The sequence below is a fragment of the Panthera tigris genome, chromosome B4, assembly GCF_018350195.1.
Source record: "Panthera tigris isolate Pti1 chromosome B4, P.tigris_Pti1_mat1.1, whole genome shotgun sequence".
Classification (NCBI taxonomy): domain Eukaryota; kingdom Metazoa; phylum Chordata; class Mammalia; order Carnivora; family Felidae; genus Panthera; species Panthera tigris.
In genome coordinates this window covers 71,276,266-71,298,406 of record NC_056666.1, presented here as the reverse complement: position 1 = coordinate 71,298,406, position 22,141 = coordinate 71,276,266, and the positions used below count along the sequence as shown (strand labels likewise).

General features: G+C 36.8%; 1 protein-coding gene across 2 annotated transcripts in view; it reads left to right on the top strand.

Moving 5' to 3' along the window:
• NELL2 (neural EGFL like 2) overlaps positions 1-22,141 on the top strand; it is a 393,863-nt gene that overhangs the window by 187,094 nt on the left and 184,628 nt on the right. For both annotated transcript variants that reach the window (XM_042992139.1, XM_042992138.1), the window contains exons 11-12: positions 8,468-8,559; positions 12,689-12,791. In XM_042992139.1, the coding sequence (XP_042848073.1) occupies positions 8,468-8,559; positions 12,689-12,791 (195 nt within the window). The remainder of the gene's footprint in view (positions 1-8,467; positions 8,560-12,688; positions 12,792-22,141) is intronic.

The window sequence follows — 22,141 nt, the reverse complement described above, 5'->3', positions numbered from 1 at the left end:
ACAGTTGAGAACTGTTGGCCTAGCAGGTTGGGAGCATATAAATTGGTTATAAAATCAATTTATAATAAATCAGTTCCAGCTTATATAGGTATCCTGAGTAGATGTCCATTAGGATCTGGATACTAAGTATATTATTATGATTATTATTCTATTTTATTCTCTGAATGTATCATGAGTACTCTTACCCTGACTTAAATCATATTAAAACATTTCAGTGCTGATTTTTGCATGCTTCTCCACTGAGAAGCATTTCCAGTTATGCTCTTATAAGACGTTGTTCTCCCTTTCTGTTCCCACACTACCTCAGAGTTGCATGGAGTTACTTGTGCCTGTGCTCATCTGTTTCCCATCCTTGGCTAAATGCGGCTGGGAGACAGGAAGGCATCTGCCTAGTACAGCCCTTGGCGGACAGTAGGTTACCATAAATCCTCCTTTCCACCAGGTGTTGCCTTTCTTCTACAAAACTCTTTCTGAAAATATTTTGTTTCTCTAGTTTAGCATTTTGTTGCTTTCTGCTTTCCTTTCTCCTGCTCCATCTCAAGTATACTTTTAAATGTTTCTGTCCTCTGCTGCTTCCTCTACTCCCTCCTTCTTCTTCACTGTGCTGCCTCTTCTGCATTTCTGGTACATGGAGTTGGCTTCCTTTAACCTTAAGTTTCTCCTATTCCCTTGGCTCATATTCTTCACATTTTGGAAGGAGTTATTAATACACCTCTCAGAAAACTGCGTTTAAAATATGTCCTCCTTGGGGCGCCTGGGTGGCTCAGTCGGTTAAGCAGCCAACTTTGGCTCAGGTCATGATCTCGCGGTCCGTGAGTTCGAGCCCTGCGTCGGGCTGTGTGCTGACAGCTCAGAGCCTGGAGCCTGTTTCAGAGTCTGTGTCTCCCTCTCTCTGACCCTCCCCTGTTCATGCTCTGTCTCTGTCTGTCTCAAAAATAAATAAACGTTAAAAAAAAAACTATTTAAAATATGTCCTCCTTAAAGAGCTACCCCCCTCAACACTTTGCCTCTTTGTTTTGTGTGTACACAAGAGGTTAAGACTGCACAATCCCTGTTTCAGGGTCTTTACTCGTAATCTCTTAATTGAGCACAGATGTGTGGTTTATATGAAAAGGGTCCTGCTTTACAACACACAAAGCATTTATGTTCAACATCTCCTCACTATAATATTGAAACAACATGTATCTCAAAGGTGTCAGTCATCTGGAAAAATGTTTTCCGAAAGTTAAACCAAAGATTAGGTGTTCAAGTTTTGACTGAGTTCACTGGATGTTTGGTGGTAAGGAAAGATACACAGAAGGACTGTCAGATGAATTCTAGTCCTGGCTTTGAAACTGACAATGTGTGAACTTTTCATTATTATAATTTACATTATGTTTTCTTTGTAAAGTGATAAAACCTGTTGCCTCATGTGTATTCATGCTGTCATTTTCACAGTTTGCGTGTACTGATGCAAATTCTATATTTTTCTCCAAGTTTTACCTCTGCTCATTACATTTATTTTTCTTATCCCCAGAAGACTAAATGAATTGATTACAGTGTCTTTTTAAAAGACTCCCTTGTATGGTATTTAAGCCAGGATCAAGAGTAAGGCTACCTAAATGAAATGAAGTTCAGAATATATGTCACTTGCAATTTAAATTGGTAAAATTAAATTAGAGAAAAAAGCACTGACTCCTTCCTTCCAGCTATCCACTTAGCCTTTTTCTATTATCTTCAAATATCCCATTCTTGTTTTCCCAGTGTATAGCCCTGTAACCCAAAGGCTGATTTGGACAGGGTGCTAGAATTTTTGCTTTTGTTCTATTCTGGTAGTTATTTTTATCCTTTGCTTCCTAACCCCTCACTACTGCTAGATTTATGGTGTTTCAGGGTCGTTCTCTTTTTGGAAGAATAGGCTACTGACCTAAATTAAGGCCCCCTAGGAGAAACGCTCTCTGATCCTTTAGAAGCCCAAGGACATGATATATATAAAACGGGACAGGAGGGTTGCACGACTACTCTCAGGATCTCATTTCCTAAACTCTAATATTAGTTTTGCAAACAACTAAATTCCCAAACAATTAATGAGATTTAGTTAAAGGAAGCGATCATGTATAATTAATGAATTTGTGAATTATTTAAACCGTCTGAAATTCTGATCATCTTAAATAGCATTGGCTCCTAAAAATTGGCTTTATGGAGAAGAAGGAGAAGTTCTGTCATCAAAGTGTCCACGCTGACTTCGGTCATACATGTTACCTGGTATTCTTCACATTAATAAGTTACTGCTCTGGCAGGAGCCAGCTGTTCTTTCATTGGCTGGTAGGCAGAGCTGCTCTCCTTTCAGACGCTTCAGCTCCGTTGCAGTGGAAAGCAAGCTGCCATTTCACAAAAAGGGCAAAATACTTCTGTGAGACTCGATTTATAGAATATGAGAAAGAGGCAAAATCAAAGGATAAGGCCAAATGTAAAGAGAAGTGTGAAGATCAAAGAGGTCCAATGCACTTGTTTTCAGGCTTTTCATCAAACAGTAAGCTGGAAGAGAACTTACCAAGAAATTCAACAAACCCGTAGAGTTTATTATGCAAGGCCAGTGCCGGGTGCTGAATAAGATCCAAAGACAAATAAGACACTGTCCCTGTCCTCATGTAGGAAAGATTAAAAAAAGTGTGTAACTAACTAGAACAGAAAAGGAAAAGTGTGTTCAGTGCTCTAATAGAGATTTAAGCATTGTAGAAGAGGGAAAAATTAATTTTAGCAGTCAGTGCTCAAGACTTTCATTACAACCCTATTGTTAAGAAAGGACTCCAAGTGAGTCCAGATTACAAAAAGAAGATTGTGGGCTGGAGAAATGCAGCATGGCTGATTGGAGTCTTTGAAGAATACTGAAACACTTTTACATTTTATTTTTGCTTGACTCCATAGAACCTTAGCCTGCCTCGTGAATGCATTTATTGTACATTCTTTTTAAATAGCTATAGTAAAAATACAAACATACATAATTATAGTTAATGAGATATTTTCTCATCCAGCAGCTTTGATTTGTATATCACCAACAAATAACTATCATGTTGGCCCAGAATAGATAACTGGCATTGTACATGGGATGTTTCAGAGTCCTCCCAGAGGAGATCAAGATTTCAAAGAAAACCTTATAAAAACCACTACTTTATACAACTCTGCCCTGAATAGACAGCTTAAGCAATCCAAAGACCACTGATACCTGGTGTTTTCAAAGAGAAGTTTAAAGAAATCAGAAGTCTCATTTCTCATCTAAGTGAATTATGCTGGTTTTCTTCTTGGTATCTGTAACTTTTATTTTGTTTATTTTTTTATTTTTTTTAATGTTTATTTATTTTTGAGACAGAGAGAGACAGAGCATGAATGGGGGAGGGTCAGAGACAGAGAGAGACACAGAATCTGAAGCAGGCTCCAGGCTCTGAGCTGTCAGCACAGAGCCCGACATGGGGCGCGGACTCACGGACTGTGAGATCATGACCTGAGCCCAAGTCAGATGCTCAACCGACTGAGCCACCCAGGTGCCCCTTTTTGTTTTGTTTTGTTTTGTTTTTTAATTTTTTTTTGTAACTTTTATTTTGTATTGGATCATTTTTAAAGGTGTTGATACCAACTGGGAATTTTAAAGTAGACTCCTATATGTCAATCTAGTAACAAAAAGGAAAAGCTAAATAGTGAGCAAGGAAATATTTAGAAGTGAAATACATATTCTTTCAGTTTTTATATTCTAAAATATTTTTAAGATATTTTTATGTTTATTTTTGAAAAAGAGAGAGACAGAGCACAAATAGGGGAGGGGCAGAGAGAGAGAGAGAAACACACAGAGTCGGAAGCAGGCTTCAGGCTCTGAGCCATCAGCACAGAGCCCAACGTGGGGCTCGAACTCAGAAACTGCGAGATCATGACCTGAGCCGAAATCGGACGCTTAACCAACTGAGCCACCCAGGTGCCCCTATTCTAAAATATATTTTAGGTAAATTTGGATCATTTTTTCTACAGAGGTTGGCAGGAGTTGATTTTAATCTCATTAGAGGGATCTGCATTTTCTCTCTGCATTAATGACCAATCGGGATTTTAATGTGTGACTTAGGACTTTTAGAGTTTTATTGGCTTCTTTCACTTATCCATTTCTCAATCTGTGCTATAAAACTTGTGTTCACTTTTTGCAACTAATGACTTTCAAATTTGCATCTGTACTAGTTCTTGTCTTCCCGTTTCTTTTTAATTGTTAAAATGGGGGGAAAATGAAGTGAAAATAATTCACTTTAATTGCTTTTGCAGATTCTCTCATAAGTACAGTGCTAGTAATTATGTAATTAGTAATGTTTAATATAGCCTTGGTAAAACATGTGTACCATTTGTTATATCATTCTCTTGACTTTCCCCAAGTTCTAATTAATGTCCCCACCTATGGCTGAATAGGCAGTGCGTGGGATAATTCTGGGTGACATAATTCACATAAGCCATGATATGAATGCTGTCCCCTTGGAGTTATGCAAACAGCAGCATATACGAGGGTCACAGGAAATATGCATTTGAAATTGGTTAATATTAATAACTTAAGAGTAGTTGCAGTGTTTTCATGGGGGCCTAGCTTCTTAGTCTGCAAGGTGATAGGCCTATATGAATGAATGAATATCCATCTTCCTCCAAACTTCTGATCTTAAAAATATGCATGTAATATACACAATAAAGCACTTAGCATAGATATTTGAAAAATGTAGCCTTATTGATAAAATTCTACTTGAAGCCTGGTAAATAATTCGGAACGTAAGAATCCAAGGTTATGTCACAAGAACCTTAATGCTATATGTGTATACACACACACACACACACACACACACACACACACACACCCCAAAGCCAGGAAAGAATGAAGTCTCTGATTTGAACACGTGAATGCAATTGAATTAAAGAAATCAATGCAGCAAAATGATCATTCCTTTGTTGTTTTATGGAAGTGGTTTCTATTACTTCATGCTCTATTGGGGAAGAGTAAGCAGCCAGATACAGTTCAGTTAGGAATTCTAGAGATGTTTTCTTTTTTCTTTTCTTTTTTTTTTTTTTTTTTTTTTTTTTTTTTTTACAGTATTGTGGTAGCCACAGTGATTATGATCTCCAAAGCTCTGTCTCTAATGCTTGCAGGGGCTGGCCTTGGTCAAAATCCAGGCATAGCCCTCATCTGCTTTCCCACCTCTCTTTTGACACTTGATTTCTCCAGAGCTTACTTAGTTCCTTCATCTTGCCTTCTTGCCTGTGAACCTCATTTTGAGAAGCTACCTCATTTTTCCTTAAAGTGGATCTGCATTTTTTTAAAATGTCTCTATTTTTCTCTTCAAATTTATTTGCTCTCTGTTCCACTCTCTCATGCTTTTCTAAGCAAGCTACCCTTGTAAATGAGACCTCTTCATGGTTGGAAGTGAATTAATATGATAGCCACGTGTGCTGGTTGCTGGTCATTCCCGGGTGCCTCATTATCCCACTTCCATTCCCTCTCCTTCCCTGCCCTACTCTGTGCCCCAGGAGCCTGCTGCATTGCCTTGGTATCCTTGCCAATAGGCTTTGGATAGGCTTTGCCAATGGGATGCACTGGCAGGAAATTAGAGGGCAGGAGGAGAGAGAGTTGGCCACATTTCTTCCCTGTTCCTTCCCTGCACGAGGCAGCATTTCTGGCAATAGCTGTGTCTCTCTTGATTATGGTTCCCTCTAGGCATCTCTCCCCCATAATGCTGACCCAGACTAGGCTCCAGTAAAACCCAGTCCCTGCCCTTGTTCCTTAGCCCTATGGTGGTGATAACTTCCCGCTATTGCCAGTCTTGAGTCCTTCACCAGCCCATTTGTTTCCTTTTGTCCTCTTGCAGAAGTTCACCACTCAGTCTCCTGTGTTTACATATAACTTGTGAATTTCTCAATTATAGGACTTCAATTTGTCTTTTATTATAGTTAGCTGTGGATGAGTCTGTCTGCCCTACTGAATAGTAAGGGCATGCATCATGTCTCATTCCTCTCTGAGTTTTAGTTACCTAGCAGACTGCCTGGCATACACTAAAAGCTCAGTACATATCTGTTAAATGTATTAATAAATTAATATGACTTTTACTCCTTCAACTTATTCCTAAGTCCCAGAGACTTCCTCATGGCTTTTCCAGGATTCCTTGAAGTAGTTTTAGGAAAGATTATAAAATTTCTAAGTTTCTTAACATTTTTCCGCTAAAGAATATATATTTCCGGGGAAATAGATACATACCATGATGGCCTTACTAGGTAAGGCCACAGCAACTGATCAGTAAAGAAGGAAAAAATCACTCACTTTGGGTTCTCCCTAAGCCAAGTTCACCCTGTTTGTGCTCGTTGCTTGAAAGAAAACGAAGCAATTGTGATCTCATTCATTATTGGGCTTTCTCCCTTTGCCAGGCTCCATTTGGTGCCCTATTGTCCCACAAGGTGCCTATTTGAGTCTTTTGAATTAAAAGTTTACAACAGAAGCTGCATTTGCTCTACATGAATATTAAATTATCATAAGACTTTGTATACGGAGAACTTACCCTTGTGTTTTTTACAGTTTCCTTTCCCTTCTGTTCTAAGACTTGGAATATCATTTTTTTTTTCCCAACATACCCTTGGACTTGAATAGGCTGCAGTTATCAAGTCATATAATAAAATAGGCTTAGAAACCTTCAAATGGCAAGTACTTAATAGAAGTAAGGAGGTTTTATTTTTTTCTCGTGATCTTACAAAATGTGGTACTTATTAAGTATCATTGCACATACACTAGGTCAGAACTTGGTGTTTTGAGGCTACTGGATCTCATAAGAAAAAAAGCACAGTTAAAAATTGTATGTTGAACAGATATATCTTACAGTCAATTAGGTTCTGTAAGTAAATGCACATGCTATTTTAATTCATAATATGACAGATAGTATACAACTGACACCTCTCTAGTTTCCTTTTGAATTTTCATAAGTGTGTAAGCTTTAGCCAGCCTTTCAGTCACATAATTTATGCAAGTAAGTTATATTCTTTTCTAGCATGCTCCAAAAATTCAAAATCAATTCACTGGTGGTATATATTATGTAGTGAAATTTGTTAATAAAAGCTGAGTAAGGGGATCAGTTGAAGATAGCATTTTAACAACACAAATGCTTTCCATTAAATGTGCAGCTTCTAAATAATTGGTTAAGTTTTCACTAAGGATGTAGGTTGCTTTACATTTTAAATGAGTATTTGTACAACCATGTATATATTTAATATTAATAAAATTTATTTAATTTCTTTGTTACCAATTATTATAGGCAACTTGGTACTCTTTTACAATAATGATGCAAAAATCATTTATTAAAGCAAAGTTCTAAAATAACTTGATACTTTTAAAGGTTATAGGGATATGTGAATTATGAAGAGAGACTTTCTTCAAATTCACGCAAAGGAATTAAAAGAAAATGTACACATCCGTTTTGTAAAGTCTGTATAGTTAAAATTAAAAATTGGATTTAATAAACAAGGTCAACAAACTGCTGGAGTCTTTTCTTATCAGATGATCCATTCCACTGGTCTTTTTCTAGAATTTATGAGCTCCATAGCATCCACAGTATCGAGTGCCCCATCAAAAAAGAAAAAAGAAAAGAAAAGAAAAACAATATATAATTGCAAAAACAAAAGTTAGTTCAGAGTCTGATAAAGGGGTTTAAGCCAGAGGGGGATTCTGAAAGTCTGGTTTCATTAGCTCCAGGGTAGCTGTCTCTAGGTGATGAATTAACATAACTGGTATGAAACCTTCATTTCAAAACAAGCAATTTCTGTTGACGAAACGTTTATATGAATTGAAAGTATTTTGGAAGTCTCAAAAATTTGGTAATTTCTATGTATTTTCACTAATTACAAATTTTTTCCTATTGAATCTGAAGTTCTAGTAACATTTTAGCTAACTGTGATGGAAACAAAGCAGACCTAGATTAAGATTTTTCAGCATCCTAAGTAGGGTGCCCTAACCTACATACATTTACAAATTAAATAGTGCTAACCAATAAAATATAAAACTTAATGTATGTGCAGAAGTTAAAATAGCTGCCTTTAAAATTTTATTTTAGAATTCTGTGATGGTATATAAAAAATGCACTTTTCTCATATTTGTATTTTGCCATGATTTGTAGCTGCTTCAAGCACCTGCTTGATATCCCCTAAGTGGAACATCATCTAGCAGGCATGAGTCAACTCTCGTGTTTTCAGAGTCTACTTCTGACTTGTCATTGTCCTTATATTTTTGTTCCTTATTTTACTCTCTGAACTTAATGGACATAACAATAACTGGATCCTACATATGCCTTATGTTTAGATTGAATTTAGGTTTATGATCATTCAGCCACTTTGAAAAGCCTTAAGACCATGTGAAATATGATATGAACACCTCCCAACTATTTTTCCAAAAGAAAAATTAAAAATAAATATATATGTATTTTTTATTCCAAAGCAATATGCCAGTTTCAAGGACGGACCTACTTTGAAGGAGAAAGAAATACAGTTTATTCCTCTTCTGGAGTGTGTGTTCTCTATGAATGTAAGGTAAGGAAACTCCTCTTTATTATGTAAACTCAGTGAATATTTCTGTAGAACCTCACCCTTGTAATATCTTGAAAACCTCTAAGGCAAAGAAAAAAATTAAGATAATAATTATAATTCAAATAGAAATTCTCATTATTTTTGCAAACATATAAATGAATGGCTGTAAAATAATTTCCCCAGTAAACAAAAAATGCTGTTTTGTCCAATTAACGTTTTATGAAGTTGTCTTATTTTTCCAAATTCAAACTCCCTCCTGTGAAGAAAATGTAGATAAAGTTAGACTCAGCCTGTTGTCACTCATGGTTTTTGACCCATGTGGCAAATATCACTTAGTTGAGTGGAAAATCATAAAAATTACCTAATTAAAATTAGCTTTGGATGCAGATAAGACTGATATTGTTCTTAATCCCTTTGGTAAGAATATTTTAAGTGATTAGAAGGGGAATTCTTTATAAATTTACTGCCATGGTCTTAAGTATGCTTCTGAAGCAAATGTCATTCTTTTTATCACTGCTGCTTGACCTACTATCTGAAAAAGTAAATAGGGTTTCATAAAACTTTTCATTTTTGCTTTTTTATAATGTTATATTTCTTGACATAAGGTTATATTTCAAGCGATATTCCAGCTGAAGGAAACTGCATATACAGTATTTGCCTTAGGGTTCCCTTTACATTTGATCCTTAATTTTTTTCTTTAAATGCTTCCTGTACATGTTTTTTGGGGGTGATTTAGTATGCACAGATTATCTAGAAAATGAAGATGCTGTTGGCACCACTGATAAACTGTGAGCATGTATATGATTATTCAGTGTTAGGGAAAGGAAAATCCTAAGAATTTTGCCAAGATAAATTGAAAGAAGCCAGCTATATACTTCATGCATCTTAGGTTAGAAGTCCTCTGAGATAAGCAAGGAGGAAACATAAAAGAGGCAAGACTGTGACAGATTTGATTTCCAGAATGAGAGGTCTGATTTCTTCATTCCCATTATAATGTACTTTAGCCACTTCTTTTGGCTTTAAGCTGGCTTTCCTGTAGTGCATAGGTCCCCATCTTAAAGACAGGGGAGCTAAGGTATATGGACATTAACATGAAGTACTGATCCTGTATGTCTTTTTTTTTTTAATTTTTTAAGTTTATTTATTTATTTTGAGAGAGAGGGAGAGAAAAAGAGAGAGAGAGAGAACAGAGAAGGGGCAGAGAGAGAGAGAGAGAGAGAGAGAGAGAGAGAGAATCCCAAACATGCTCCATGCTGCCAGTGCAGAGCCCAACGTTGGGCTTCAACCCACTAACTGTGAGATCATGACATGAGCCGATGTCGAGTCAGACACTTAATCGACTGAGCCACCCAGGCACCCCAACCCTGTATTTTAAGATGGATTTTCCCTTGTTAGCATCCCTGCACCCAACACTGTTTTGAGTGAAGTAGGTCCCACTATAAATACAAGGATTGGAAGACTTAGAGTGAGATCTAGTAATTCCAAATAAAGAAAAGGGAATTGGAGAAAAGTTACTTCAAGGAAAGTAGAAAACGTTTCTCAGCTGGTTTCTACTGGCAAATTCTAACTTTGAAACATCAGCTCTAAATTTAAAAATCTTGAGGCATTTGAAACTTCTCAATGTGTGTGTGTGTGTGTGTGTGTGTGTGTGTGTGTGTGTGTGCGCGCGCGCATGCGCATGTGTGTGCGTGCGTGTGTGTGTATTCTTTTCATCTGATCACTGTGTTTTATAATACTGATAATTATGGCTTCGAAAGTTACTGAAATTGTTGCCAATTTGATTTTAAGATAGCTATAAAATGATTTCATTTAAATTGGGTTATTGAGAAGTCTGTATATAAACAACTCTGGAAATGCCTATACTCTGAAAGTAAATACTGAGTGAATGGACAAATGTTACCTTTAAAAAAAATTTTTTTAACATTTATTCATTTTTGATAGAGACAGAGTGAGAGCAGGGGAGGGGCAGAGAGAGAGGGAGACACAGAATCTGAAGCAGGCTCCAGGCTCTGAGCTGTCAGCACAGAGCCCGACGCGGGGCTCGAACCCACGAACCGTGAGATCATGACCTGAGCCAAAGTCAGGCGCTTAACCGACTGAGCCACCCATGCACCCTAAATGTTACCTTTTACTTACTCAAACAAAAGGCATCATTTCCTACCCTCTAATGTTGTGCTGTCCAATAGAAATATATAAGCCACAAATAATCATTTTTATTAGGCTAATTTTTCTATATTTAACCCCATATATCCAAAATATTAGCATTTAATATGTAATCAAAATTATTAATGAAATACTGCACATTATTTTGTCATACTAATCCTTCAAATCTTATATTTTATGTTTACAGTATTCAAGAGCTCCATGTAGCTAGTGGCTATTGATTGTACAGCACAGCTGTACCAGATTATCATAAATTTCTGTAGTCCTTGACTAAACTCTTTACACTAAGAACTTCCATGTTTCTTCTCCCTTTGGGCCCTGTAGTTTCTGTATTTATACCTTTACATAATTGACAGCTCTCTCAAGCTTTTGTTTTCTGGGCTGTCAAGGTTAGTCCTTGATTGTTCCTGTATTTTCAGTTTTGTGGCCTTGAAAGTATGTCCTGGGCGTCTATGACTTTAATAGTTAATCCCAGAAAACATTATGGTTCTGAAAATAAGATTCCCAAGGTGGACATTATTGTCAAACCAAAGGAAGACTAGCATTTAACACCTCTGTGTACATGTCTCCTACTACTTTCTCTTCTTTGTAAGTGTAGTTGACATGTACTATCATATTAGTTTTAGGTATGTAACATAGTGATTTGACAATTATATACACTATGAAATGTTCACCACGATAAGTGTAGTTATCATCTGTCCCCATACAATGTTCTTACAATATTATTGATTGTATTCCTTATGCTGTATTTTTCACCCATGCGACTTATTTATGTTATAACTAGAAATTTGTACCTCTTAATCTCCTTTAACTATTTTGCCCATCCCCTGACCCCCTCTGTTCTAGCAACAACTAATTTGTTTTCTGTATTAGTCTATTTCTGTTTTTGTTTATTTTGTTTTCAGGTTCCACATGTGCGTGAAATCATATGGTATTTGTCTTTTCTGTCTGACGTTTCACTTAGCACCATATTCTCTAGGTCCGACCATGTTGTCATGAATGGCAAGATTTCATTCTTTTTTATGGCCAAGTAATATTCCATTGTCTGTCTGTCTCACATCTTCTTTATCCATTCATCTATCAATGTAGACTTATGTTGCTTCCATATTTTGACTATTGTAAATAATGCTGCGTAAGCATCAGGGTGCATATGTCTTTTTGAATTAGTGTTTTTGGTTTTTTTTGAGGAAAAACACCCAGAAGTAGAATTACAGGGTTGTATGGTCTGGCCATTTTCTTAATAGGATCATTTTCAAATCATTATAATCTCTTTTTTATAGATACTACAGGAAGAGGAGATGTTGAAATGAGTACTTCTTCTGTAAGAGTAATACTTAATAGAAATGACATCTAAAAATCTAACTAAGCTTTTGAACAGTATTAAAATGGAAGCCTACAAGTTCCAACAGTTATTTTATTACTTATATGCTGCTATAGTTGATGACTATATCTCTTTGTTCTTAAGAGATAGGAGGTTGACAGTACAGAAGCCAACCAAATTCTGCCTTCTTTTTCTCTATACCAAAATCGCCTGTGAGAATCTCTTCATAACAGTTTGGAAAACTTTGAAAGAGGATATTGAAAGGGCTCAGTTTTTACTTATTGATTTATTCATTTTTCACAGTGAGCTTCTGATCTAATTTAAGCTGTATTTGTACCACAGTTGTCATCTGGATGTGCAAATGTGTTGTAAAACTAAAAGAATTTTTCAGGATTCCCTAGATGTTTGACAAATTGTTTATATGGCTGCAATGTAGTATGCTCCTATTCCAAGAGCTGCTTATCCATTTTAAAGGATTTCCAATTATGATTTAATGTTAATTTGTGAGTGAGCCTATGGCCTGTGCAAAGTTGTCAGGAGGAAAATTTTACCCCTGTGTAAGCAGAGTCCTCTAAGATTCTGGACCTGGGAACTTCTTAGTAAGTCCTAATCCAGAAGTTTCAAGCATTTGTTCTCTGTGTCTAATAGGACCAAACCATGAAGCTGGTTGAAAGTTCAGGCTGTCCTGCTTTGGATTGTCCAGAGTCTCATCAGATTACCTTGTCTCATAGCTGTTGCAAAGTTTGTAAAGGTAAGACATTTTTGTAAAGTAAGATCCATGAGCATGAGTCATTGTTGGAATCAAGTTTAACTGACATGAAATAAAAATGTTTATAAGCAAGTTATTTCCAAAGAATAACAGTATTTCCTTAAGTTATTTCCCAATTTAGTAGATAGTAGGTAGTCACAGAATATTTATTATGATTATTGAATTAAAATCAAGGTGTTTCCATACATCTTTGCTATGTGTCTTATACCTATCTCAGGTTCTGGGTCTTTGAATTTCTCTCTGTGTGCTGGTTCTGAGTCAGCGTGACGCTGCTGGAGAAATTGACACAACAGGGCTGAGATATTTTATTAGTCTTCTTTTTCCTTTCTTTCTCTTTTTTCTTTTTGTTTTTCAGTTGGTTGTTTTTTTTTTTTTTTTTTGGTTTACTCTTTCTCTTTTGTTTATTTTTGTAATTGACTTTGCATAATTTTTTAAAGGTGTTTATTTTGAGATAGAAAGTGAGTATACTGGTGTAAGCAGGGGAGGGGCAGAGAGAAAGGGAGAGACAGAATCCCAAGCGGGCTTTGGACTGTTCAGTGCAGAGTCCGACACAGGGCTCAAACTCACGAACTGTGAGATCATGACCTGAGCCAAAATCAAGAGTTAGACGCTTAACCAACTGAGCCACCCAGGCATCCCACTCATGGACACCTATGCTCCTCAAAAGTGTGAGGCCATCAGGCATGCATTGCTCATTCTGTGTTGCCTCTGTGGTGATAAGCCTAGGACCAGTAAGTAGAAAGGGCTTAGATTTTCAGTTAACTATAAAGAAAAAAGTAAAATTTGATCTATTCATACATGCAGTGGGTTGCCTCAGGAGGCAGTGAGTTTCCCATCACTAACTTAATATTCTATGCTAAGTTCTAAAACTTGGTATTTTATTGTAGATTCAAAAATTAAACTAAAAGATTGATGATGTGCAGTTCTTTAAGATCCTTACCAGTAGCAAGATTATATGTGTCTTTCTGTACATGTCTTCCTTGATTTATGATGTGGCTATGTGTCTGTAACCCCATAAGTTGAAAATATTGTTGTCAAAAATGCATTTGAATACATCTCACCTATTGACTATCATAGGTTAGCCTCGCCTATAGTCAGTGTCCTCAAAACACTGAAAGGCATACCTCATTTTATTATGCTTCACTTTATTGTACTTTGTAGATATTGTGTTTTTATAAATTGAAGTTTGTGGCTACACTATGTCTAGTGAGTCTGTTGGCTCTATTTTTCCAACAGCATTTGCTCTCTTCATGTTTGTGTCACATTTTGGTAGATCTCACAATATCTCAAATTTTTCATTATTATATTTGTTATGGTGATCTGTGATCAGTGATTACAACTTGCTGAAAGCTCAGAAGATGGCTAGCATTTTTCAGCAATGGGGCATTTAAAAATTAAGATACGTACATTTTTTAGACATAATTCTATTGCATAATTAATAGACTACAATATAGTGTAAATATAACTTTTCTATGCACCAGGAAACCAAGAATTTACTTGACTTGCTTTATTGAGATTTTTGCTATATTGAGGTGGCCTGGAACTGAACCCACAGTATCTCTGAGGTATGCCTGTACATTAGCTTACAGCTGGGAAAAATCCTCTAATACCAAACCTGTTTTATAATAAACTGTTGAATATCTCATGTAACTTATTGAAAGCTGTAATGGAAGTGAAAACACAATGGCTGTATGGATACAAGATGGTTGTATCAGTGGTTTACCCTTGTGATTACATGACTGACTTGGAGCTGTCATTCACTGGCCCTACCAGCCTCATGAGTGAGGATTGTACCATTTATCATTAGCCCAGGAAAAGATCAAAATTCAAAATTCAAAGTACAGTTTCTACTGGATGTATATCACTTTTGCTCATTATAAAGTTGAAAACTTATAAGCCAAACCATCCTAAGTCGGGTCTGTCTGTATTTTATTGAAATTATCATTTGTGAATCTCTCTCCTTTATTAGACTATGCACCATGAGAACAGGGCTAGCTCTTAATATTCACCTCTATATCCTTAACACCTAGTATGACACCTGGGATATCGTAGATGCTCATAATTGATATAGTTGGTACTGTATAGGGTACTGCCCTATATGAGCTATTAGCTCTTTTTGAATAATGGCTTTTATGATGATGCAAAGGAAAGTTTAAATGGGGAGGAGAAAAAGAAAAAGAAACTATAAAACACGTACCATTATATTTCTTTTATACCTTGTCTTTTAAAAGCAGACATAATATCCCTGTCCCATTTTTTAAATTTTATTTTTATTTATTTTGAGAGTGAGAGACAAAGAGCAAGTGGGAGATGGGCAGAGAGAGAGAGGGAGAGAGAGAACCCCAAGTAGGCCCCATACTGTCAGCACAGAACATGATGTGGGGCTCAATCTCATGAACCTTGAAATCATGACCTGAGCTGAAACCAAGAGTTGGACACTCAACCCACTGAGCCACCCGGGCCCCCGTCTTTAACAGAGTGGTGCAGTTTTGTTTTGTTTTGTTTTGTTTTCCTTTTAGCTCTTTCATACATTCATTCAATTAAGAGTTTTAAAGTCTCAGTTCTGTGAAAGGCTATTTGGGCATTTCAAAGTGGTTTAAGACTTCGTCTACCAAGTATTGGTCCACTTTCAAGTTTTCAAAACAGCTCTCAGAAGCTAAGGAACACTACTAAAAAAGATTATATCAAGTAGATAGAAAGGCCATTTCAGTTTTCATCTTCACATTGCCTGAGCCAGCATCTTGAACAGAGCATGTGTGGAACTTGATATGAATCAAGAATGCACATGGGGCTCCTGTGTGGCTCAGTTGATTAAGCAACCGACTTAAGCTCAGGTCATGATCTCACAGTTCGTGAGTTTGAGCCCCATGTCAGGCTCTGTGCTGACAGCCTGCTTCAGATTCTGTGTCTCCCTCTCTCCCTCTCTGTCCCCCTCCTGCTCGCTCTCTGTCTGTCTCTCTCTCTCAAACATTAAAAAAATTAAAAAAAAAATGCACATTCCACTCATTTGATTTGGGAGCTGGACGCACCCTGCAGCCTGACTAGAGTTTCTTTGGCAACCAAAGGTAGACTAAACCAGTGCTTCTCAAGTTTCAGTGTGCATCAGATGACATGGGGATCTTATTAAAATGTAGATACTACTTCAGTGGGTCTGGCTCGGAGCCAAAAACACCAGTGTGTCTAATAAGCTCCCAGATGATACTGATATTACTGGTCAGTGAGACTACATTTGGAGTTGCTAGCTATTCCTGCATGCTAAATTACCCCAAAGCTCAGTGGTTTAAAACAACAGCTATTATATATATTATATTCTGCAATATTGTGTGTCAGGCATTTAGGCAGGTGATTCTTTTTTTTTTTTTTAATTTTTTTAACGTTTTATTGATTTTTGAGACAGAGAGAGACAGAGCATGAACAGGGGAGGGTCAGTGAGAGGGAGACACGGAATCTGAAACAGGCTCCAGGCTCTGAGCTGTCAGCACAGAGCCCGACGCGGGGCTCGAACTCACGGACCGTGAGATCGTGACCTGAGCCGAAGTCGGCCGCTTAACCGACGGAGCCACCCAGGCGCCCCAGGCAGGTGATTCTTTTGCCACATGGTGTTAACTCGGGTCACTCAGCTAGGCTGGGCTAGAAGGTTCAAGATGGCCTCACTATACTCACTATACGCTAAGCATCTCAGTAGGGATGACAGGAAGACTGGGTACATCTGAAACCCTCTCCTTCTACATGTAATCTCAGGACTTCTTAAATGGTGGTTTGGAGCTCTTAAAGACTAGGTCTGGAACTGACACAGCATCACTTCTACCATATTCCTCTGGTCGAAAGAGTTATAAGCCAGCCCAGAATCAAGAGGGGTGGGGGTAATAGACCCCATCATGATAAGAGTGTTAAAAATTTGTGGCCATCTTTAATCCCCTGGAAGTATCCAGGAGCTACTTAGAGATTTGAGAGGTAAACAGCCTCTCAAGAGGTCTAGAAATTAGACAAGGTTGGCTAGGACAAGATTTGAGTGAGTAGCTGAGATAAGGCCTTTCAGATATCAAAAGAAGCCTTGATCACATCCATTTATTTTTAACAGAGCCCTGATATATTGCAAAAAAACAAGTTAAGAAATGGAAATGGTAGCTACAAAAATTGTGTTATATTTAAATTGTTTATAGTTTTAAAAATTAATGTGTTTACACAACACACTCAAAATACAGTGATGAAATATACTGTGACCAACACCTCCTCCCCCTGAGATTCTAATATAATTGATCGGAAATGGAACCATGGTATCACCATTAAAACAAAACAAAATAAAACAACAACAAAAAACACCTCTCCTATTAATTTTTTTTTTTTTACACAGCCATGATTGAGAACTACTAGCTTACATAATGCTGGAACTAAAATTGGACAAGTTGGTTCTTCTTGAAACATTTAGCACCATTTATAATAAAGATTGCTTTAATTTCTGATTTCAAATATATAGAATAAACAAATGCGTTTCCTGGCATTCCCTGACTTTTAAACTAGAAAAAGTCAGGTTCTTAAGGCTTAAATTTTGAGTTAACACCTACTTACATGTTGTGACAAATGTATTTGTAATATAATTGGCCTCCAGTTTCCAGGCCTGTCTGCCTAGTGCTAAGGATGCTGCGTTCATATCTGAAAAAAGTCAGTTTTGCAATAACGGTCACTAAATATTCCCTGGGGGCAGAGCATGAGATGAAAGTGTTGGCCTTTCCACCAGAGGCTCAGCCAGTGCCAGAAACGAAGCTGTGCACCTAAATAAGACCCCAGATCTCTAGGCACCAAATCCAATCCAACCAAGACTGTTTTTTGGTACTCTGCAGCTGGGGATCTTATGTCATAGTAGCTCAGGAGCAGTGTAGCAGGACTGGTCTTTTCACTTTTTTCATGTTTGAGAACCTCTTCAAGGTTATAGCGAATTACAACATGACAGAGACTTGGTGATACAGTGAGGACTCTGACTCAGAAAGATACAGAAATTATATTATAGAATTTTTGTATCTGCATCTCTTCCTTTTTCCTCCTCCCTTGGCAACACCTTTCTCTGTTTGCAGTACCAGTAAGTTCTCCTCCCTGGATGCCCCACTTTAATTTAGCATTTGCTTCATCAAGTCCTATAAGTAGTAGGGACATCTATATGTAGAAGGTTCAGTGGGTATAGATTTTCTCCCAACTTCTGGATAATACAGTTTCCCACATTATTCAATTATACCTTCATGATTCTTTTTTTTTTTAACATTTATTTATTTTTGAGACAGAGAGAGACTGAGCATGAATGGGGGAGGGTCAGAGAGAGGGAGACACAGAATCTGAAACAGGCTCCAGGCTCTGAGCTGTCAGCACAGAGCCCGATGCGGGGCTTGAACTCACGGACCGAGAGATCATGACCTGAGCCGAAGTCGGCCGCTTAACCAACTGAGCCACCCAGGCGCCCCTATACCTTCATGATTCTTGTTGTATATGTATTACTAATAACATAATTTAGTTAATTTTCTTATATCTCCTGTTAGTCACTCATTTTTCAAAAATTTAGCTTCATTCCAAACAATGGTATCCATAAAATAATGGCATTATTTGTTAGATTCACATATTTTTAATACACACTAAAAGAAATCCATTGCAAGTAGTGCTTTTTAAAAAGTATACATCTATGCACATGAAACATAATTTTGGAAAAATCACGATTATCCATCATCCTGAAAATAATATCTAAATAAGTTAGTAATCTTTTAGGTGTAAGTAATAAAACACCCAATCCAACCGATGTAGGCAAGAAATGGAAAATATGGCTCCTATGAGAAGCTTTTTACAGCTCTGCAATCCTGCTCCTTTGCCTAGGTGGATCTCTGTTTGTCTCTTCTGAAGTGGCTTTATTTTCAGGCTCCCTGTGTTTTCAGCTAGACCACTGACATTCTTATGCTCACATCATTATGATACTGGAGTAGGTGAAAGAAAAACTTAGTATCTTCAGGAGTTGAACAAAAGTCTCATAATTGAGTTTTAATCATCTTCATTAGCCTGTACTGGGTCATATCCCAGACCTGAAGGAACTAATGTGTCCAGGTCAGTAGGATGCATTGATTATCCTAAGGGGCGGTACAGTCCATCTTCCTGTCGGCACATGGGCTAACAATAGGGGTGAATGGTTCATCCAAACCAACCATGTGGGCTGTTTTTTTCCCCCCACAAAAAGGAGAAATAGACCTAGTGGACAAAAACCACCTCAAAGTTTATTATCTTTCTCCTGATTATTATGTATAACCTTTTATGTATATTATTCTTATTCATAATCTTTTGTTTTCACCCTTTCCTATTCAACCAGTTGTAGAGAAATGCATATTAAAATTTTATAGAAAGATCTATACTTACCAAAAAACAGAGGACTTCATGTAAATTTGAAAAACTTATAAAAGGAATAGAAAACTTGGTAGCTTTGAAGTTTACGTCCAAAGTGGGAAATAAAAGCTAGATTGTATTAGATTAGATTAGATCCATCCATCTATAACAAATACTTGAATTTTCTTCTGTGATAAGTATCTCAATGTATTTGGCTAGTGGCTTATTGGTAATACTCTAGTTGCTTTAATTATTAACAAATACTGTGCTATTATGTTTTTACATAGATGATCTCATTTGAACTTTACATTTTGGTGAGGTAGATATCATCTTAATTTTACAGATGAGAAAAAGGTTTTAAAGGTTAATTACTTTACACAAGTAGTAATTTACACAGCTAGTAAGTAATAGAGATTTGGTTGTAAATCCAGGTCTTTCAACTCCAAAAGCCAAGCACATATGACTAGAAATGCAAGTGTGGAGGTAATAGGGCTGTGGGTTTTTGCCATCTTATACTGAGTTTTTGAAGTTATTACCTATAGTTTGGAAACAACCCACTTTAACTGAATCTGAATTTTCTACCTATCAATAGGTAGTCTTTTGATACTGGCATTTGTATCTAAGCAGTAAAACAACCAATGGATTCAATCAATTTATTTGTTGAGAAAATAAATAAAAATATCTATCTGACATTGTTTAGAGTAAATTAGAATTTGATTGACAAAAGTTTTAGCTTTCACGTCTCTGGGTTAATTTAAAAAAACCCAAACATCTGATAAAAAGTAAAGACTCCCTAGTTGAACCTCAAACAGTAAAGGTAGGATCGCATCATTATCTTATAGTTGGAAAATTCTTGCAGCAATTAGATACTGCATGGTGAATGTATGCATGATATTCAATGCTGAGATAAGAGGTCTAAGCATTACTTACAGGCAAAATTGGAGAAGGACTGTAATAGAGGTGGAATGGCCTAGAGAGTGATGGCATAGATTGGGCAAAGTCTGAAGAATGAGAAGAGAAAATGCAGCAAAGGGAAAAATTGAAAGATAGTTTTGAAAAATATAAACTTACGAAAGAAAAATAAAAATGCCTTAGCACAATACCTGTTGTTAGTCACAGCCCTCTCAGCATTGTTGGAAACATTACAGGTGCAATTTTGCAGAGTTAGTACTGTGTTAGAACATGATCTCTTGATTCTGTGTATAACTCAAGGAGAGGGCCAGTGTTTACAGTAACTTTGTTTTAATTTAGAATAAATATGAAGTGATTTCTTAGAGACTTTTCATTATAGATTGATGAGGTACTGAGCTATTGGGGTAGAAAATGAAGATGACTTTTAAACTGAAATTATTTCTTCTCAGGCATTATAAAAAGACAATGGAATACACTTTAAGAAGTACGGTCTCAATTTAGCTACTTAAAGAAGAAGGAAAGAAAAAGACTTTAGGAGAAAACATTTTTAACTCTTTTTCTCTTCTTGAGAACGAACGTTTTACTTATAAAGGTTGGGCCTTACACATGAGAATGTAGATTGTGAGGAATCACGTCTAGAAAATTTAGTTGTCAAGTGATTTAAATGCCACTATTGACTATATATTGTTCTGGCCTTCATACCCCTTAGTTCTATTTTATTTCTGTAGAAATCACTAATTCATTTTTTTAATTCCCCTTTTTAATGCCATTATTGCATTTTGAGAGCATCACCCTTCTTAAGGCTTATGAAGTTGTACACACAACTTTTTACTATACATTGTAGTTGCACTTCATGGGGGATACACTTTAACTGTGGGGTTATATTGAAAATAGTCATTACAGGCACCAGCCAATCAGAATGGACACCAACCACAGCACTGTGCCAGAGTATGCTGCTGGCTGTGGTACTATTTAGTCCCACCCTTTCACTGAATCTCAGCCTTCTATGGTAATTTGGTTACAAGTAAGATGGGCCAGTGTAGAACTTTGATCTTCATGATTGGCTCAGGTGAAAAGTCTTTCCCTGACTATATGTGAGCAGATGAGTTTATTCTGAGCTACATGAAATACATTTTTCTAGTCCTCTTTTCTTCTGTACATGGACTGAAATTGTAATTCATTAGACAGTGTAAAACGAGATAGATAACTTATGCATCAGGCAATTGGAAAATTGTTTGAATGATGTACAATCATGTAATTTCCATTTAGTATGGAGTCCAGTGTTTAAACTTTTCATTTCAGCATCTTAGATCTTTGAACAAGGGATTCACACAGGCAGAAGAGATCCCCTGACTGGTACCACTGTTTATAAAATGTTCCATTTTTTTCCATCCTCTCATAAAGACTCTGGAATCTGTGAAATCTTTGTAATTCATAATTTTTTCCCCTTCTTTTGAGTGGACATCCTCTGCCTTGCAGATTTCCAGAGACAATTAAAGTGATATAATTTTCATTTTTAACACATTTACAATTTTTTTTTTAAAGGATGTCAGGCTGTTTCATTTCTTAAGTACACAATGTTCATATTTCATCCAGCCCAGGCCTGTATTATCCATAGTACTGATAATGTTCAACCTCTAATTCACAGATTACTTTCTCACTGAATTATCTTTTTTTTAAGTTTATGTATTTATTTTTAAGAGAGAGACAGAGACAGTGAGAGGGGGAAGTGCAGAGATAGAGAGGGAGAGAGAAAATCTCAAGCAGGCTCCACACAGCATGGAGCCTGATGTGGGGCTCGAACTCACAAAACATGAGATTATGACCTGAGCAGAAACAAAGAGTTGGACACTTAACCAACTAAGCCACCCAGGCACCTGCTGAGTTGTCTTTTATTTTTTTTTTTATTTTTATTTTTTTTTAAATTTTTTTCCAACGTTTTTTATTTATTTTTGGGACAGAGAGAGACAGAGCATGAATGGGGGAGGGGCAGAGAGAGAGGGAGACACAGAATCGGAAACAGGCTCCAGGCTCCGAGCCATCAGCCCAGAGCCTGACGCGGGGCT